This window comes from Lepidochelys olivacea (assembly GCF_965140295.1).
Source record: "Lepidochelys olivacea isolate rLepOli2 genome assembly, chromosome: 18".
NCBI classification, from domain to species: Eukaryota; Metazoa; Chordata; order Testudines; family Cheloniidae; genus Lepidochelys; species Lepidochelys olivacea.
In genome coordinates this window covers 27,211,557-27,226,347 of record NC_140428.1, presented here as the reverse complement: position 1 = coordinate 27,226,347, position 14,791 = coordinate 27,211,557, and the positions used below count along the sequence as shown (strand labels likewise).

Here is a 14,791-nt window from a genome sequence, read left to right as displayed (position 1 = left end):
GAACAACTTCCTTGCACTCTTTGTGTGTGGGATGGTCTTGCATCCCAGCTACTAACTCGGTAACGGCAGACATGCTAATAGTTCCATACTGTTGGATGACATGTAAACTGTATTTTCTCGTGGAGTCAAGCTCTGTCTACGTAGTTGAACTACTCACTGTTCTATAAAACACACTGAATTTTGCTGAGATCTTCATAATGGATGGGAAAACTGAAGTGATGGTGTCTGTAATCACGGTCAGTGTTGTCCTTAGTGTTTCTGTGTTTCAAGTCCTGTAACCTGCCAGAGGTACACCTGTGTACTAAACAGCTGGATCTTGGAGATACTTCCAGTAAGCCAGTCTTTAGTTAAATAAGGGTTTCTGTGTTGTTTTGAGAGCAGTTCGAACTTGCCTTCAGTTTACTTATGAGGTTTTTTTCTTTACATGTATACACCCCATGAAACTACACTAGAAGCTTTGCAAAGAAGTGGTCTACGTTATCTGACATAGCTTCGAGTGTTCCTGCGAGAGCATGAAGGAACTCCTGCAGTGTGCTATTAAATACGTGCTAGGCTAGGGCAGTCCTTTACAAAACTCTGCATATTTACAGTAGAGTTTTCTCCATTACTAGTTCTTGAACATGGAGTTCAGGGACCTCAGTACTCTCTCCAATCACAGTCCAACTTAAGAGAACAGCCATACTACTAAACCCGCTTTCTCTCCATTAAGGCTAGTGCTACACTGTTATCTGTATTGTGCTTGTATTTGAGGAGCTATTGTGTCCTACTCGAGCCCTACTTTAACCTGTCCTGTTCTTACGGAAACACTTTCTGCAGTTCAGAAATGTCCACTTCCACAGCTGCAAGTATTGCTGGGGTGGGAGGGAAGGGAGAAGAGAGGTGCATGTAGGCAAGTTCTGGTGCCTTTTCCTTACTGGAGAAGCACCTCCACGGGAGCCCTGTAAGTCTACAGCTACCCGTAGATCACAGGTGGATGGGGATCCAAATTTTATATCTAAAGCCCTGCAACTCTGTGCCTACCCACTTTAAATCCATTGATGTGGATATCCGTGGGTCATTTCTGCAGCTTGTGGATTGGATGCAGATACAAATTTTGTATCCATGCGGGGCTCTAACCTCCGCCCTCCAGAAGCTGTTGCCGGGACTGGGCAAGTGCCTAGTTTAATAGGGAATGTGGGATGTTGTGTCCTTCTAGGGAGGACAGTTTGGTGTTCCACCCTGCCCTTCTCACAAAATACTATCTTCTAAAACAGTAAATGGATCATGCACTTTCCTACTGCTCAAAGCCCTTTTCATGCCTAAACTGAAGTAGCAATGACCAAGCCAGTGCAGTCTGACCACCCCTCATTCCTCTCTCCCTCGCTTGTAAGCTGAGTCAGGCTGAGCCTGGCAGCCACTCAGGGCCTGCTCCAGGGGAGCTTGCAGACCCTGGAGGGCACTACTTAATAGGTAACAAAGGAGGTGCTAGGGCTCAAACAATCTTTTTACTTTCATAACTGATGGCAATATGAACGGCCATGCCCAGAGGTGTCAGGGCACAAATTAAGCACTGCTGCAGGGCTATGTTACTGCTTGGAAAACAAGCTTGTGCAGGTCACTTGTAAAGTGAGCCAGGATTCCTGCTGTTTGCTTTCTGTGCCCTGAGGGCTGACCCTTGTGGCCCCTCACAGCCTAGGCTAACTGCAGCTGGGTGCATAGTTTCCTGGCAGATGTTCCCTCATGTCTGGGAGCTGAGTGAAGGAGCAGAGCACGTGGGTGCGGGAACTAGGGCTGGGCAGGTGCTGCAGCACCCTGGGTTACGCTGTGAAAAGTTGGCTGGTGCCGTCAGAATGAGCCGAGCATTATTTCGCAATTGTTGAGAATTCCAGAGCTGTGCTGTGAGCAGGAATTTTGCTTTTGAACACACGTGGTTTACAGTTTCATTAGCTCGCTTTCAGCACCCCTACTATAAACTCTGGCCTTCCCCCCCGCCATTCCCCATCCAGCTGGGAGCGGCTCCGCCATGGGAGCAGCCGGTAAGTGAAAGCATGATTGTCCTGCCAGGCTGGCCCAGGAGCAGAGGAGGAAGGTCCCTGCTAAGCAACGGGGACTCCCAGAGCCGGCTGGGGCTGGTGCTCCAAGGCAGAGGCTCCCCTGAAGAACTCGGCAGGGAGTGGGGGCAGCCAGCCAGGGGAGGGGCCCTGGGCATGCGGGGGTTGAGCCAGTGGAGCCTTGCCCGAAGGAAGAGCAGGGGCACTGCTGGCCAGGGAAGGAGCCAAGCAGGGCTGTCCCAGCCCCCAGCTGGACCCTGACAGCACATCTGGGAGTGGCTCCTGCAGATCAACCAGAGCTGCTTTGCCCTGGGGAGCCCCACACTGGAGCCGAACACCACCATCCTGATCGTGCAGCGGTGCGGCAGCTTTGCTGGGAATCCGCTACATACCCAGTGCAAAAATACTCCAGCCCAGTGCCCTGGAACCTTAGATAGGCCCTAGGCTCATGCCCTGGACAGGGAGAGGGACCAGCCTGCAGATTTTCCACTGGTGAATTTCCCACTCCAAGGTGCTAGCAACATAGTGATGTTGGTTAAATAAATTATCCAATCAGGGAACAGAATCAACACCCTGTGACTACCCCAGCCCAGTGCCAGTTGGCAAACAGCTACCTGCACCTGTTCACTAATGTTCAGTCCCAAAAGTTTATAAGTAATTTCAAATACGAAACGTACCACAGTTCACCATTTCCTTGCAGACCGGTCACCCGGAGAAGCTGAGGCAGACTCAATTATCAGTTATTTTATTACAAATAATTCCCCTCAGCATGACCTGGAGGGTTTGGGAGCAATAAAAAATTATCTTCGTGTGGTGTAAATCAGCATTGCTTTGTTCACATCAGTAAAGTTATTCTGATCTGTACCAGCTGAGGAGCGGGCCCAATGTATACACAGTGAAATACGTAACCTAGGATCGTAGTGGGCTTCAGAACTGGGACCAACATGCGATAGTTATTGGTGCACTAGAAAGATCCATCTAGATGGAGATGTCTTGCTGTAAGTGGAAATCAAGGTGGAAGACGATCTTTCAGCAGGACAGTGGGACATTACCAAGAATGAGCCTGTCACGCAATAGAAGCCATCGTTATTAGCAGCATTTACTTAATGGTGCACAGATGGGATTTTTTTTTCTTTGTTTAAATCGATGTTTGACACGTAGGAAACGTGCTTCCTAAAAGGTTACAGCTAGTTTCTGGACCAAGAAAACAGGTTGACAAGTGTCCTTTTAAAACAAACAAGAACTACAAGCCTGTAGCATTCAGAAGCTGTGGTGGAAGTGGGATGAGGGTAGAGTCCAGTTTGGCCAAACTGCTGACTCATACTTTTAAGCAATAAAGCTCCTGAGCAGTACATCTTGTTCCTTGGGAACATGCCACTTTTATATTTGGGGAAAGGACTAAATATGTAATGGACCAGTTATCAAGATACAGCTGCAAGTGCTGTACCAGCAGGTAGGTGTTACGGTTGCATCAGAACCTTGGCCTGTGATATTCCCTCCTCTGCAAAACTGCTTCAGCCCCTAGCAATATGCCAGAAACTGGCACAAGTTATGTCACAAGTTATGTCCTGTGTGTGCTATGTAATAACTGTATTTCACAATTGCTTCCACACATTATTACTGTCAGGCATGAGATACAACAGGGGTCAGCACATAAAATACCTTAGCTAGATACTGGAGTGGAATTACTCTGGGTTTATGTAGGTGTAAGATCAGAAACTGGCTCAATTTGCCACACATCAATTCTAACAATGATCTCCAACGCCAAAGATTGTGTGCTCTCATACAGTGTTTTAAAATGCAATCACTCCTCTTCTGATAACTTTTTTCTCGAGATTGCTTGGTTCAAATCTCAGCCAGGTCAACAGCAACCAAAGTTACCACTCCGTGGTAGCCTGTGTGAAATTAATTGGGTGGGTCTGAGCCCAGTTGCTGGAGGGACAGGTGATCACATCACAAAACTATCATTGCATCCAGCACCCATTAGCTTCCTTCTTTGTGGTCTGTTGGAGGGAGCACAGGATTGCCATCGAGGCTGAACTCTCTGCTTAGACCTAAAAGTACCCCTGACTGATGGGTGTCAGCTGTGCAGTGTGGGGAAGTTGGCACTGTTGCTTCCTGGGCTCAGAGGACGCTAGGCTCCTGCCCCTCTGGGTTAGCACTTTGGACAACCATCGACTCAGGGCCACAGTAACTGCGTCAGACGGTGTGTTTGGAAAGAGGCAGCTCCCATCTAGCAGCACCACATTTTAAGGCAAATGAAGCCAGCATTAACTCAGGTTAGTGAAGGCTATTGCCAAAGGAGAAATCTCAGGGTTTGTACAGTCTTTCTGCTCTGTTGCTTTCTTCTGGCTGACAGGTTTAATTGTGCTTGCTTCTTTCATTCTGGTCAGATGATCAGGTCAGGAATGTATTTTGCTCATGAGATAGCTGGTGAAAAGTTATTTTGAAAGCCAAGATCTCTCCTCTCATGAAAAGTTAAGCAATGCCATTGTAAACAGGAGAGGAGGCAACGGCTGCCAAATTAGACCTACCCCACAGGTGTTTACCGTCACTGTAGGGATTGCCAGACAGCCCAGCTGGGATGAATCACTCTCCTCTGATAAGCAGTCCTGTGAATGAGTTGCTTGGAGATCCATGGCTGAAAAGCACTCTGAGAGCTTCCAGCTTATTAAACAGCTTTTACCCTCTAAAACTCCCAGATAGCCCCACAATAATCAGGATTCTGAGCCCTACGTAAGAGTGGCCTAGGGATCAGTGACACTAGTGAGCAGATGCAGAAGCTATTTCAGGGCAGTACATGGAATTGTGGGTAGCAGCAGCAGGGGAAGTTGAGAAATGAGTACAATGAATATCAAACCCAAAGTGCTCCCTTGTCTCATCCTGTCGTTACCCTGAAGTCTCCAGAGCACCTGCCCTGACCCAGTGCCCCATTCTGTGTTGCCCTGCTGCCCCCAAGGCTGCAGATCAGGTTTCATTCTTTACCAGTGACTTAAAAAAACCAAACAGACCCCTTGGTAAATAAAATACTCAGTGCTGCTTTAGTTTACAGTTTGTGCTATCTAATGTGGCTTCTCTGACTGTTCGATGTGGGGGCTGGCCTGTCTCTTCCACAGATGCATCTTGGGCCAGTCCATCCAGAGCAATAGATACTGCTGACAGCATTGCTCAAATGCTTTTCCTCTCCCTTGTGTGACCTTCCACAGCACAGATCTGGGTTGACTCAGCATCTTTGCTCTTACAAGCATCCTGTCGAAAGGCTCCATTGCATGGGCTGTGGTCCAGTGGGGAATGAGGGAAGGAAGCAGAAGTTAGGAAAGGCAGCATGTGCCTGAGGGAACCCTGCCTCCTGGGGGAAGAAGAGAGGGATATGCTGATGAAAATGACATGAAGAGAACAACGGCCTACCACCATTTTGTTTGCAAACAGCCTTGAGTGGGGGAAAGAGAACAGAATCTGCATAACTTTGGCTAATGCACCAGGCTTGTACTAAATCCCTGAAATAACTGCATCAGTCTCTCCCCTTTGCTTAGTTGTGTCAGGCCAGGCTGCATGCATGCACCTCGTGCCTGGGAAAGCATTAATGCACATCTTAGATAAGATCTACCAGCAGGGCCTGCCTGGAGGATCGGAATTGGGGTTGTGCTCAGATGGGGTGAATTATTCTTGTCAGGATTGTTTAGAAGAGGCATGAGCTCAAATCTTTCTGCCTTGAGTGGGGTGGGGTTGGAATTTGGATCCCACCCAGACTCTTTACCGGGAGCCCTGGACCTTCAATTAGTTGAACCCCAAATACATAATGTACAGTCCCAGGGAGCTCCAAGAGTAGAGTTCCCTGACCTTTCCTATTCAAGCTGCAGTTCACAGGAAATTAGTCTAAGACAGCAAGATACACTTCAGTAGTCTCCCCTGTATATGCCTTTCCATTGAGACACATATTCCAGCACTGATCAGAGACATGGGCAGCCTGTTGGCTTTAAATCTCCTTTTTATTGCTTAAAACAATTTGACTTTGTTGCAGAAATATGCAGAGCTTTACATGCCTGCTGCACAGTTTGAAAATCTGTGGGAGAGCCCTGGTCTGGAAGAGAGTTTTCTAAAGGAAACATTAACATGATTATAAAGAGCAACCGGTTCCTTTGCAGGGGGAAGCCAGTGAGGTTATGATTAAAATAAAGGTTCCCATCACACTGGTTTATAATGAACCCAGCTACGCTGGAAGCTGGCATGCAGCCTTCCTGAAGAGTTAGTAGAGGGGTTGTGTGCAAAAGCCTTTAATCTTCCTGGCTGACGTGACTGATAGAGCATAAAGAAGTTTCAAAGGTTGGTTCAGCAAATCCTGTGAATCCAGGCACTGCACTCGCAGCCTCTAGTAAAGTGTAGGCTAGAAATAAGGGCTTGAAAAGAGAAAGATCCCAAACGTAAGGGAGCAGCACCTTGCTCCTGGAAAATTCATAGTCAAATAGAAGTGTATGTGTGTCGGCCCAGCGATCAACAAAGGGCTCCAGTGACTGCTAAGGAATTTGGATTAAAGTCTCCTGCACGTGCAATCAGGTGCACAAACGGGTTGGGTGCCCAGTGACAGGTTTGCTCACACAGCTACCCATTACGTGCTCACAAAATGGAGGTGTTTTCACATGCATATGGATGTTCCAGGAGGTATGCAGGTGCCATTAAGAAGCTCATAGAAAACATGCCCATGCAAAACCGGTACCCAGATCCCCTGCTGATGGGGGTGTCATAAGGGGTAAGGATGGAAACCGCAGGACCAGGGAGGAGTTCTCATTGCAATACAGGGCATTTTGGCAGCAGTGACAGGTTTTGGAAACAGCACATTTTGCTGATTCATGAGGGAGAGCACGTCCCTTTCTAGTTCCCCCTTTGCCTTTGTTGAGCCTTCAGCTGCGACTGTACGATCAGTTCTCTCGTAGGCAGCAAGACGTGCTGCATCCAGCACTGGCTTTGTGCACCTCCCTGATGCTGATGGTTCTTTTTGCGTGCTCATCTGACACATAGTGAAGATTCCTGCATCTTGCATGCATGCTTGGTGACTTGCCTGATTGCGGGTGGGAACTGGACAAGGAGGTTTGGGATTACCGCACCAGAGAAATCCAGGCCTGGGGTCCTGCCGGTGAATTTCACTGTTCCTTCTACTTGCACTTGTGCACATAGTAACCTGTCACGTAGCCAATGACAAAAACCGTCCAAAAGAGGATGTTTCCTCCAACCACTTTAACTGCAATGCCGATTTTCCCAGTGCACAGCTTAGTGTAGATTCTGGGGAGATAAACAGGGATAAGGAACAGCTGTAGTCATCCTGGCTGCATTAGCAAACCCAGTCAGCTCTACTTAGCCTGTTATTTGGCTGGGAGACCTGCTGTCAAACTCCAGGTTGGTATTGGAAGTGGTGCTGGTGATTCAGGAGGTGGCACCCAGTCACTAGTGATCAGCTGCCCTGTGAAAGGGGCTGCGAGGGCTATGCCATCTCCTGGATGAAATATAAAACCCAGGGCCTGACTGCTTGTGATCACTGAAGATTTTACAGCATCTCTCCTCAGAGTAGAAATCTTAGCCCTAATTCAGGGTACAGTCCACCTGGAGTAATTAAACTTTGTCTCCCTCAATCTTCCCTGAAGCTTCTGTTCAACACAACATTCTTCACAGCACTTCCTGAACTGTTGTGTAGCGTGGCTGTGTTCTGGCAAGAGGTGGCTGGTTTTAGTGGCAAGTGAAGTGATTCTAGTTTATTGTAAAACACGTTAGGGGGAAAGGTGTTAGAGAAATAAATGTTACTATTATTCTTACAGAGTCTACATGGGGGGAGAGAAAGGTCGTATATCTCTTCCTTTCCATGCGTTAGGGTGAGTGGAGGAAAGAATCACGATGCTGTAAGCCACTGAGTCACTGTTTGCAATTTTCTAGAACAAAGGAATTATTTAGAATTGTGTACAGACATCTTAGCTTTTAAAATCGTAACGTGGCAGCCAGCTATATCTGTAACTTCAGCTAGATTGTGAGTAGAGCCCAATTTCTCTGCTTTAAAAATTCCAAGTTTGGTTCCCATTCGGAAATCAATACTCAGGCATTAATCTCACTGACAACAGTGGCACTGTGTGATTGGAACCTTTGTGTGTTTCTGCGCTGCTATAAACTGAGAGACAAAGACAATCCTGGAAGATTTGACTCCATTATCTTCCAGGAGGTGATCTGTGTTGGCCTTGCAGAAATGCAGTTGGTAGATCCTGGGGAACAGTGTGTCTGGTTCTAGGACCATGTATGGTGGATGTAGGGCTACTCTGCTGATTGACCATGGGCAGTCAAACCGTGTGGGTTTCTGTAATTCCAGCACAGAGGAATAAAAGGTTGACAGACTCTCTAAGGCTAAGGAGAAGGACAAGAGGGCTTGCAGGGAGCCTCCATAGCTCAGGAGGAACACCTTGGCAAGAGGAATAGGTTCTGGACAGCTATTGTTGAGTCTACACCTCTTAGGCAGCCGAGCCACAGGGGTCTCACCTTTTACATCCCGACACCTCAGCAGTGGATGTGTTCACGCTGACTTCATCACGACTACTGTCATTCCACCTGCTGTACTGAACACCTGTGTCTTGAGGCTGCATCCTTCCAAGGAAAAGGTTGAAGGAAAAAGACTCTAGGAAGGAGGCAAAGGCAGATACAAGTTAAGCTGATGCCTTGACAAGAGGAAAAACTTAATGCAGTTTCCTAACTTTTGTTTATTCTCCTTTATTCCTTATGAAACTGACAATGACAGTCAATGATGTGACACCGGGCATGACCATGTGGGGTTACACTCTCTTACTGACTCCAGATCAATAGCTGTCAAGACTAATGAGAAATACAGGCATAAAGTATTGAGACAGCTATACGTACCAATTACTATCAGGGTTAAAACGGAATCCCTCTGAAAAGTCTGACAGGACTTTGAACGGGAACTTTGATCAAGCCTAAAAAAAAGTGGATGGGTGACTGTGAAACCACTCCTGAGATTCCATTTATTGATCTAAGTACATCAATCAACTGGGCTCGTGATAATTTTATGTGTAAACACCTGTTCATTGGGAATTAGACTGAGACTATCAAACCAATTCACCCAAGCAAATAAACCTACAATCTGGGGTGAAAGGCTCCAGCAAGTCATTCAATCTTATATATGCATTTGATTCGGGTCCAGATTCCAAACACCCACAAATCTTTGGAAGGCTTAAGAGCCCCCTCTCCCTGCAGAGTAAGGACTGCCTAGCTGCTGCCCTCCACACCCCAGAGGTGTCTGCACTTCAGTAAGGAGATGTATGTATGTCCCATGGTTTTTGAAGCGTATTGGGATTCTCATGGTGAAAGGTCCCCCTACAGAAACGTAAAATTTTATTTTATGAAGCCTACCTAAAATTCTCACCAAGACTGAGTTATCTAAAGTTACTCCTTACTCTCTGTCTTGCAATGCAGGTTGTCTGTTTCTCATGTCATAAGCTCTTCCAGACTGAGAGTACCAGATATTTGTGCCTTGTAGAGAACACGCCATCGGCACTTAACAGATAATGCTTTACAACAGCTAATTTGCAGTAATTTTTAAATTCTCCTGTTGTTGCCACCTCCTTTATGACCCAGCCCTCCCGCTCCTGAGACACGGCGCGCAGCACCCAGTGCTGTGAGACAGCCATGCCTGGCAGAAGGGAGCTAGAAGAAAGGGTGGCCCTATGGGAAGCAGCACAAAAGAAAACTAGAAATGCAACTAATTGACGTGTGTCTGGGAAAGAAAGGGGACCTGGAACGCAGATGGGGCAGAACTGGGAAGGAGAAGATGGGGCAGGACCGAGAGGAATTATGCTGCCTGGGGGGTATTTTCAATTTGCCCTTTTAACTGTGATTATTTTCACTTGGACCCTAGCCTATGTTTTGTAAATAGAGGACTTTACGTTCTTGGCATTGCTGACATAACAATGTCCCTGATTAAGGTCCAAATTCTAAACCTGCTAGTGCCAGCAGTCGCACTGGTGTTTGCTAACGTACCATGTTAGCGATGAGACCCAGCAGCTCCGTTCAGAGTTCTGGCTCTGCGATCTAAATGCCTCTTTGTGCATATCCCTGTAGCATCTTGCAGGTTTTTAGAAACATTTACTATCATCTGCAACTTGGCATGAGCCTGGCATATTGTGAGGAATTTTTCAAAATATTTTTACATTTTTAAAGATGCCCCTTTTTGACCAGCATGGTGCCGGATCAGATTGGGTCAAAGGTGGCTTTAATCCACTTTAGCATTTGTCCAATCTTGGCGCTGCTGGAAAGTGGGTTAGAGCAGCCTGAAGGCTGTTCTAATTTACACCCATCTCCAGAGGCCACACAGGACTATCCCAGACTAACAGCCAGACACAACAGTGTCCTGGCCAAGCCTCCTCTTTGCTAGGCTGCACCTCCTGTGCTGGAGAAGGGGAAGCTGTGCAGGGCAGGAGGCACCCTGTGCCACAAGAGAATTCCTCCCTGTCAGGGGACTCTCCACTGCCTGACTTTGCTGGGTTATATCAACACTCTGCAGCTGCAGCCCCGCTGGGAATCTGGCCCCTGGTTTTCAATCTGATGGTGTTTTTTGCACTTATAAAAGCCATTGTCCCTGTACAGGGGTGACACAAGGAGCCTACTCTCCTTTAAAGTCCCAGGGAAGGACCCAGCACAACGTCAGTCCTTGCACTTTGGGATGTTGAGGAGCTGCTCCTTTCAGGTGTCTCCCTAGCTGCCTTCTGTATGATTTCCAGATCCAAAGGTCTCACATCCTCTCCAGGGATCAGTATATTCAAATAACATATTGACCAGTTGGCTAGAGCAGACACATTACTTCTGGCTGAGAGATTTTTAAAATGAAGCCATATTGCCTCTCTCCATTTCCCCCAAACCAACCAGTAAAAAGTAGTTTACCACTGGAATGGGCTTGGATTTTATACTCCTCCTCTCCTCTTAACGTCTGCACAGAGCTGGGCTTCAGCAAGTCTACCCCTGAAAATTGGGTGGAAAAGTGAAAAAAAGTAAGAAAAGAAAAGCGAGTTTGCCAGAGACTGTGTTTAAAGCTGCAGCGTGCTCTCACCTGAGGATCAAAGTCCTTCTCTGACTCTGCTCCACACTGTTTCTTGGAGAAAAATAACCCTTTGCCTTGAGCTCTTTCCTTGCTGGGTTGATTGTGAGCTTTTGAGCCTCGGTGTTTCCTGCGTGTGCTGTTGTATTAAACCAAGATTAGAGGAGGAGCAGGGAAGGAGGCGGGGCCCATCAGTTCAGAGCCTTTCAGCACAAAAACACAGGTGCCAGCTACAGCTGGCTGACTCCGTACATTCTGACCTAAGCACCAAATTGCTGGGGCAAAATTTCCACAGTTCCCACATGCAAATTCTTTAACCCCACTCCATCTGAAGGCAAATGAGGTGCATGCAATGGAGAATGCATGCCAAAGGCTTGATTTGAGGAAGGAGTATAAGGGTTACCACCAGAAACATTGACCATTGGATCTGGCCCTTCCTTTATTTCAGCATTCTGACCTCAGTGCCATCACAGCATTGGGATTCCAGTGAAAGGTGTGCATGGCCCTGGGAGAAGCTGGACAACAAGCAGGGGAAACTCTTGAATATTCTGTAATCCCTGAAATCCTGCCCGCAGCCCTTACTCCTCCTGGGCTAGATCCAGAGCTTCTCATTCTGTCCTCCACTGACATAATGTAGTTATTCCAGATTTACATCAGAGTTGTGAGATCAGAATAGGTACAGTGCATCAGAGATCTAGTCAGCACTATCAGTCTGAAGCAAAATCCTACACTTGTACTTCTCTCTTTAATGGTGCAGATTAGGGAACTGGACAGCTCGGGGGAAGGTTGCTGATGGGATACAGAGCCTTTCACACAGCCAGATTGCTTGCTGCAATGCAGCTCTGGTCTGTTGTTTCCAACTGAAGGCTGTCTGGTGCCCTGTCTGAAATCAGGCATAAGCCCCAGTTCAGTACTGAGTGGGCAGGTGTCAGCATCCCAAAATCACCTTTACAACTGGCAGCTAGATCATCCATGTCAGCAGAGAGGGCACACTTGAAGGGGCCTCAGAAATTAACTCCTGTCTTGTCCCCAGAGATAGTCCACTCCAGCCTGGAGTGGAGGCCCAATGTCAGGGTTCTACGGCGCTTGCCCATGTAGGACCCTTAGTCCAGCATCTCTCATCAGTAGTCAGTTCACAGAGAAATGCAAAAAGGAAGTTGATTTTGTGTTTGGTTGTATTAGAAATATTAAAACTGAAGAGAAAAGCAATGGCACATCCCCCACTACCATCGGCAATGGTGTTTTCCAAGAGACTATCAGCTGTGTGAAGACAGCACCTAGAAAAATGCAAAGATCAGACTGAAGAGGGCAGTGGCAGACATTAGTCATGGAGATTCAGCCTGGTGCTAAGCTCACGAGGAAAATGTACTTTAGCCTGGTTGACCTTTGCAACAGACCTCTGGATGCAAGCATTGTAGAACTCCAGGCAAAGGGCTGGGACTGCCACACGGGGATGCATTTCATTTCCAAATAACTATGAGGCAACCATCTGAGTTGTGAATTTATTCTTCTGTTCTGTAGCAGAGAGGTTTGTATCCTTAGCCTTCCTAAGGGCTTTGGGTTTGAATCTCTTGTCACCCTGTGCCCTTTTGCAAAGTAGGAGTGAAATGGTACAAGTGAGTGGAGAATCCTAATTTGGCAGCGTTTCATCACCACTTTACACTGGTGTAGATGAGGTCACAAGGTCCAGGCCCTGAAGAACCAGACCTTTTATTTACTGTGACATAATTCAGCCAGAAATCTCGTACAGATGAGGAGGCTGTTTTATGCATTTGGAATAACTTTGTCCAATGGGAAATTCATAAGTGTGGATCTTGGTTGGGGTAAAACACAAACATGCAATTTCGATTTGTAACTGGCTTTGGAGCTACCTGCTGACAGCACGGAATTGGCATGATGCACATGGGGAAGTCTTCCGGGAAGTAGATATTAGGGTATTTGACCTGTTCTGTTAGTTAGAACAGAATAATCATGTGCATGTCAAGGAGGTGATCATCACATTGATTATGGAACTGGTTTAAAATTTTGGTCACAAAGGCAGGTTTCTAGTTTGCTGTTATTAATGGCAATAAGGTACAGTTGAAAAGTGACTCTGTAGAAATGACAGAGTGGGGTTCCGTGTTTGTCGCTCACTTTGCAATCCAAAAGATTTTATTTTTCTAATCGCCAGCCCTGCAAACTTGTCTTGGTATCTGAAAATCAAGCTGGTTTTCTATGGCTCACACATCGCTGACAAAGAAGATTTTGCAATGGGAACTCAATTAATAATTCTGCTAAGGGAACATGAGCCAGAATAGAATCCAGGTCCCGCTCTCAAAGCTGTATGAGTGCTACAGAGCTAAAAAGTGCAACCTAATTTTAGCCCGTGAAGTCAGCAGACATGATTGAATAAGCACAGGCAGATTAGCCGAGTAAGGAGGCATCATTTTTACCCTTAAGAACCACACTTTAAAATGCACAGCTTGGTCCATGTTCCTTATCTTGAACTGATAATTTTAATTTAATTTTGAACTTTAATTTCATACCAGAGATAAGAGACTCTAGACCAGGCCTTACTAAGGTGATTACTTCACCGCTAGAGGGTTAAAGTAATTTGGCCATGACATTTGAAATGGGGATCCAGGAACACACACCACCTACTGTGTTTATTGCAGAGGAAAACTGAACACTAACATTTTAAGGGCCAGATTTTCAGCCCAGCCCTGAGTCTCAGTCTTGCAGGAACCAAACTGCAAGGACAATTCTTCATCGGCAATTATTTGTGCTGGTATTTTAGGCCCTTGTAGATGTCTAAGTTCCCAGTTATACCCATAAATCTATTATCCGCAACTTGTGTCCACTAAAACGGAGACCAGTCTCAGAATCTGCACCTAAAACCTCACTAGGATGTTTAGGTTTGTAAAGACATTTCAGGCTTGTCTACATGGTGGGTTGCACTGGTTTAACTAAAGATGTGAATTTAAACCAGTTTAGTTGAGTCAATGCAAACTCCTGTGTGGACACTTATTTTAAAAAAAAGAGTGGCTTATTCTGGTTCAGTTTAAGTTGATAAGGAACAGATTTCAGCTAACCTGAAATAAAAGCTGGCTTTGCAGCAGTCCAAACTCCATGGTGGGTTAGAGGGTGCACAGCTGAATGGGAGGTTGGCAGTGACACTGTATGAGAGCCTGGCACAGTGGCTTAGCATTAAGGTTGGGAAAGGGGAGACTGATTACTAAAGCTTAGATTGCCAGCGCTAGTGATATCTAGCAGTGGGTGGGAACCATCCTGTTGTACAATATGCTCAGAGATGACCTGGATGTGATTGCTAGAATCTGGAAAGTTTGGAAGGCCTGCTTGTTTCAGGCCAGAGAAGCTTGGTGAGCCAGTGATTATGCCAGCACCCTGTGTTTAAAAGGAGCACAATGAGCAGCAATAGAATAACCTGGCCAAAGCAGGTGGTGTGCCCACAAAGGGAATCATTTTCATTTTCTAGCTCCTCTTATCCAAGGACCCCCAAAGCACTTTGCAAACTCACATTAACTCTCACACCTCCCATGTGAGGCGGAGATTGTTCTACAGATGGAAAATCCGAGAGAATAAGTGATTTATGGCAAATTGAGCGCTGATTCCAGTCCCCAACTCCAATTATGAGACAACAGTGTAGACTAATTAGAGATCAGCTGGCTTAACAGAATGCAGT

General features: G+C 46.5%; 1 protein-coding gene across 4 annotated transcripts; it reads right to left on the bottom strand.

Annotated features, from left to right (window-relative positions):
- Positions 1-6,000: 6,000 nt before the first annotated feature.
- Positions 6,001-11,247, bottom strand: SMIM1 (small integral membrane protein 1 (Vel blood group)). 4 transcript variants are annotated; one of them, XM_084651507.1, is made up of 4 exons: positions 11,122-11,247; positions 8,919-8,992; positions 8,544-8,679; positions 6,001-7,307 (listed from the first exon to the last, which is right to left on the bottom strand). In XM_084651507.1, exons 3-4 carry the CDS (start codon positions 8,645-8,647, stop codon positions 7,181-7,183), a joined length of 231 nt encoding a protein of 76 aa, XP_084507633.1. In that variant the 5' UTR covers positions 8,648-8,679; positions 8,919-8,992; positions 11,122-11,247; the 3' UTR covers positions 6,001-7,180. The 4 variants fall into 4 exon arrangements, with proteins under 4 accessions (XP_084507633.1, XP_084507631.1, XP_084507632.1 ...); XM_084651505.1 differs by lacking the exon at positions 8,919-8,992 and adding an exon at positions 10,956-11,033 and having other exon boundaries at positions 11,122-11,140; XM_084651506.1 differs by lacking the exon at positions 11,122-11,247 and adding an exon at positions 10,956-11,037.
- Positions 11,248-14,791: the final 3,544 nt, after the last annotated feature.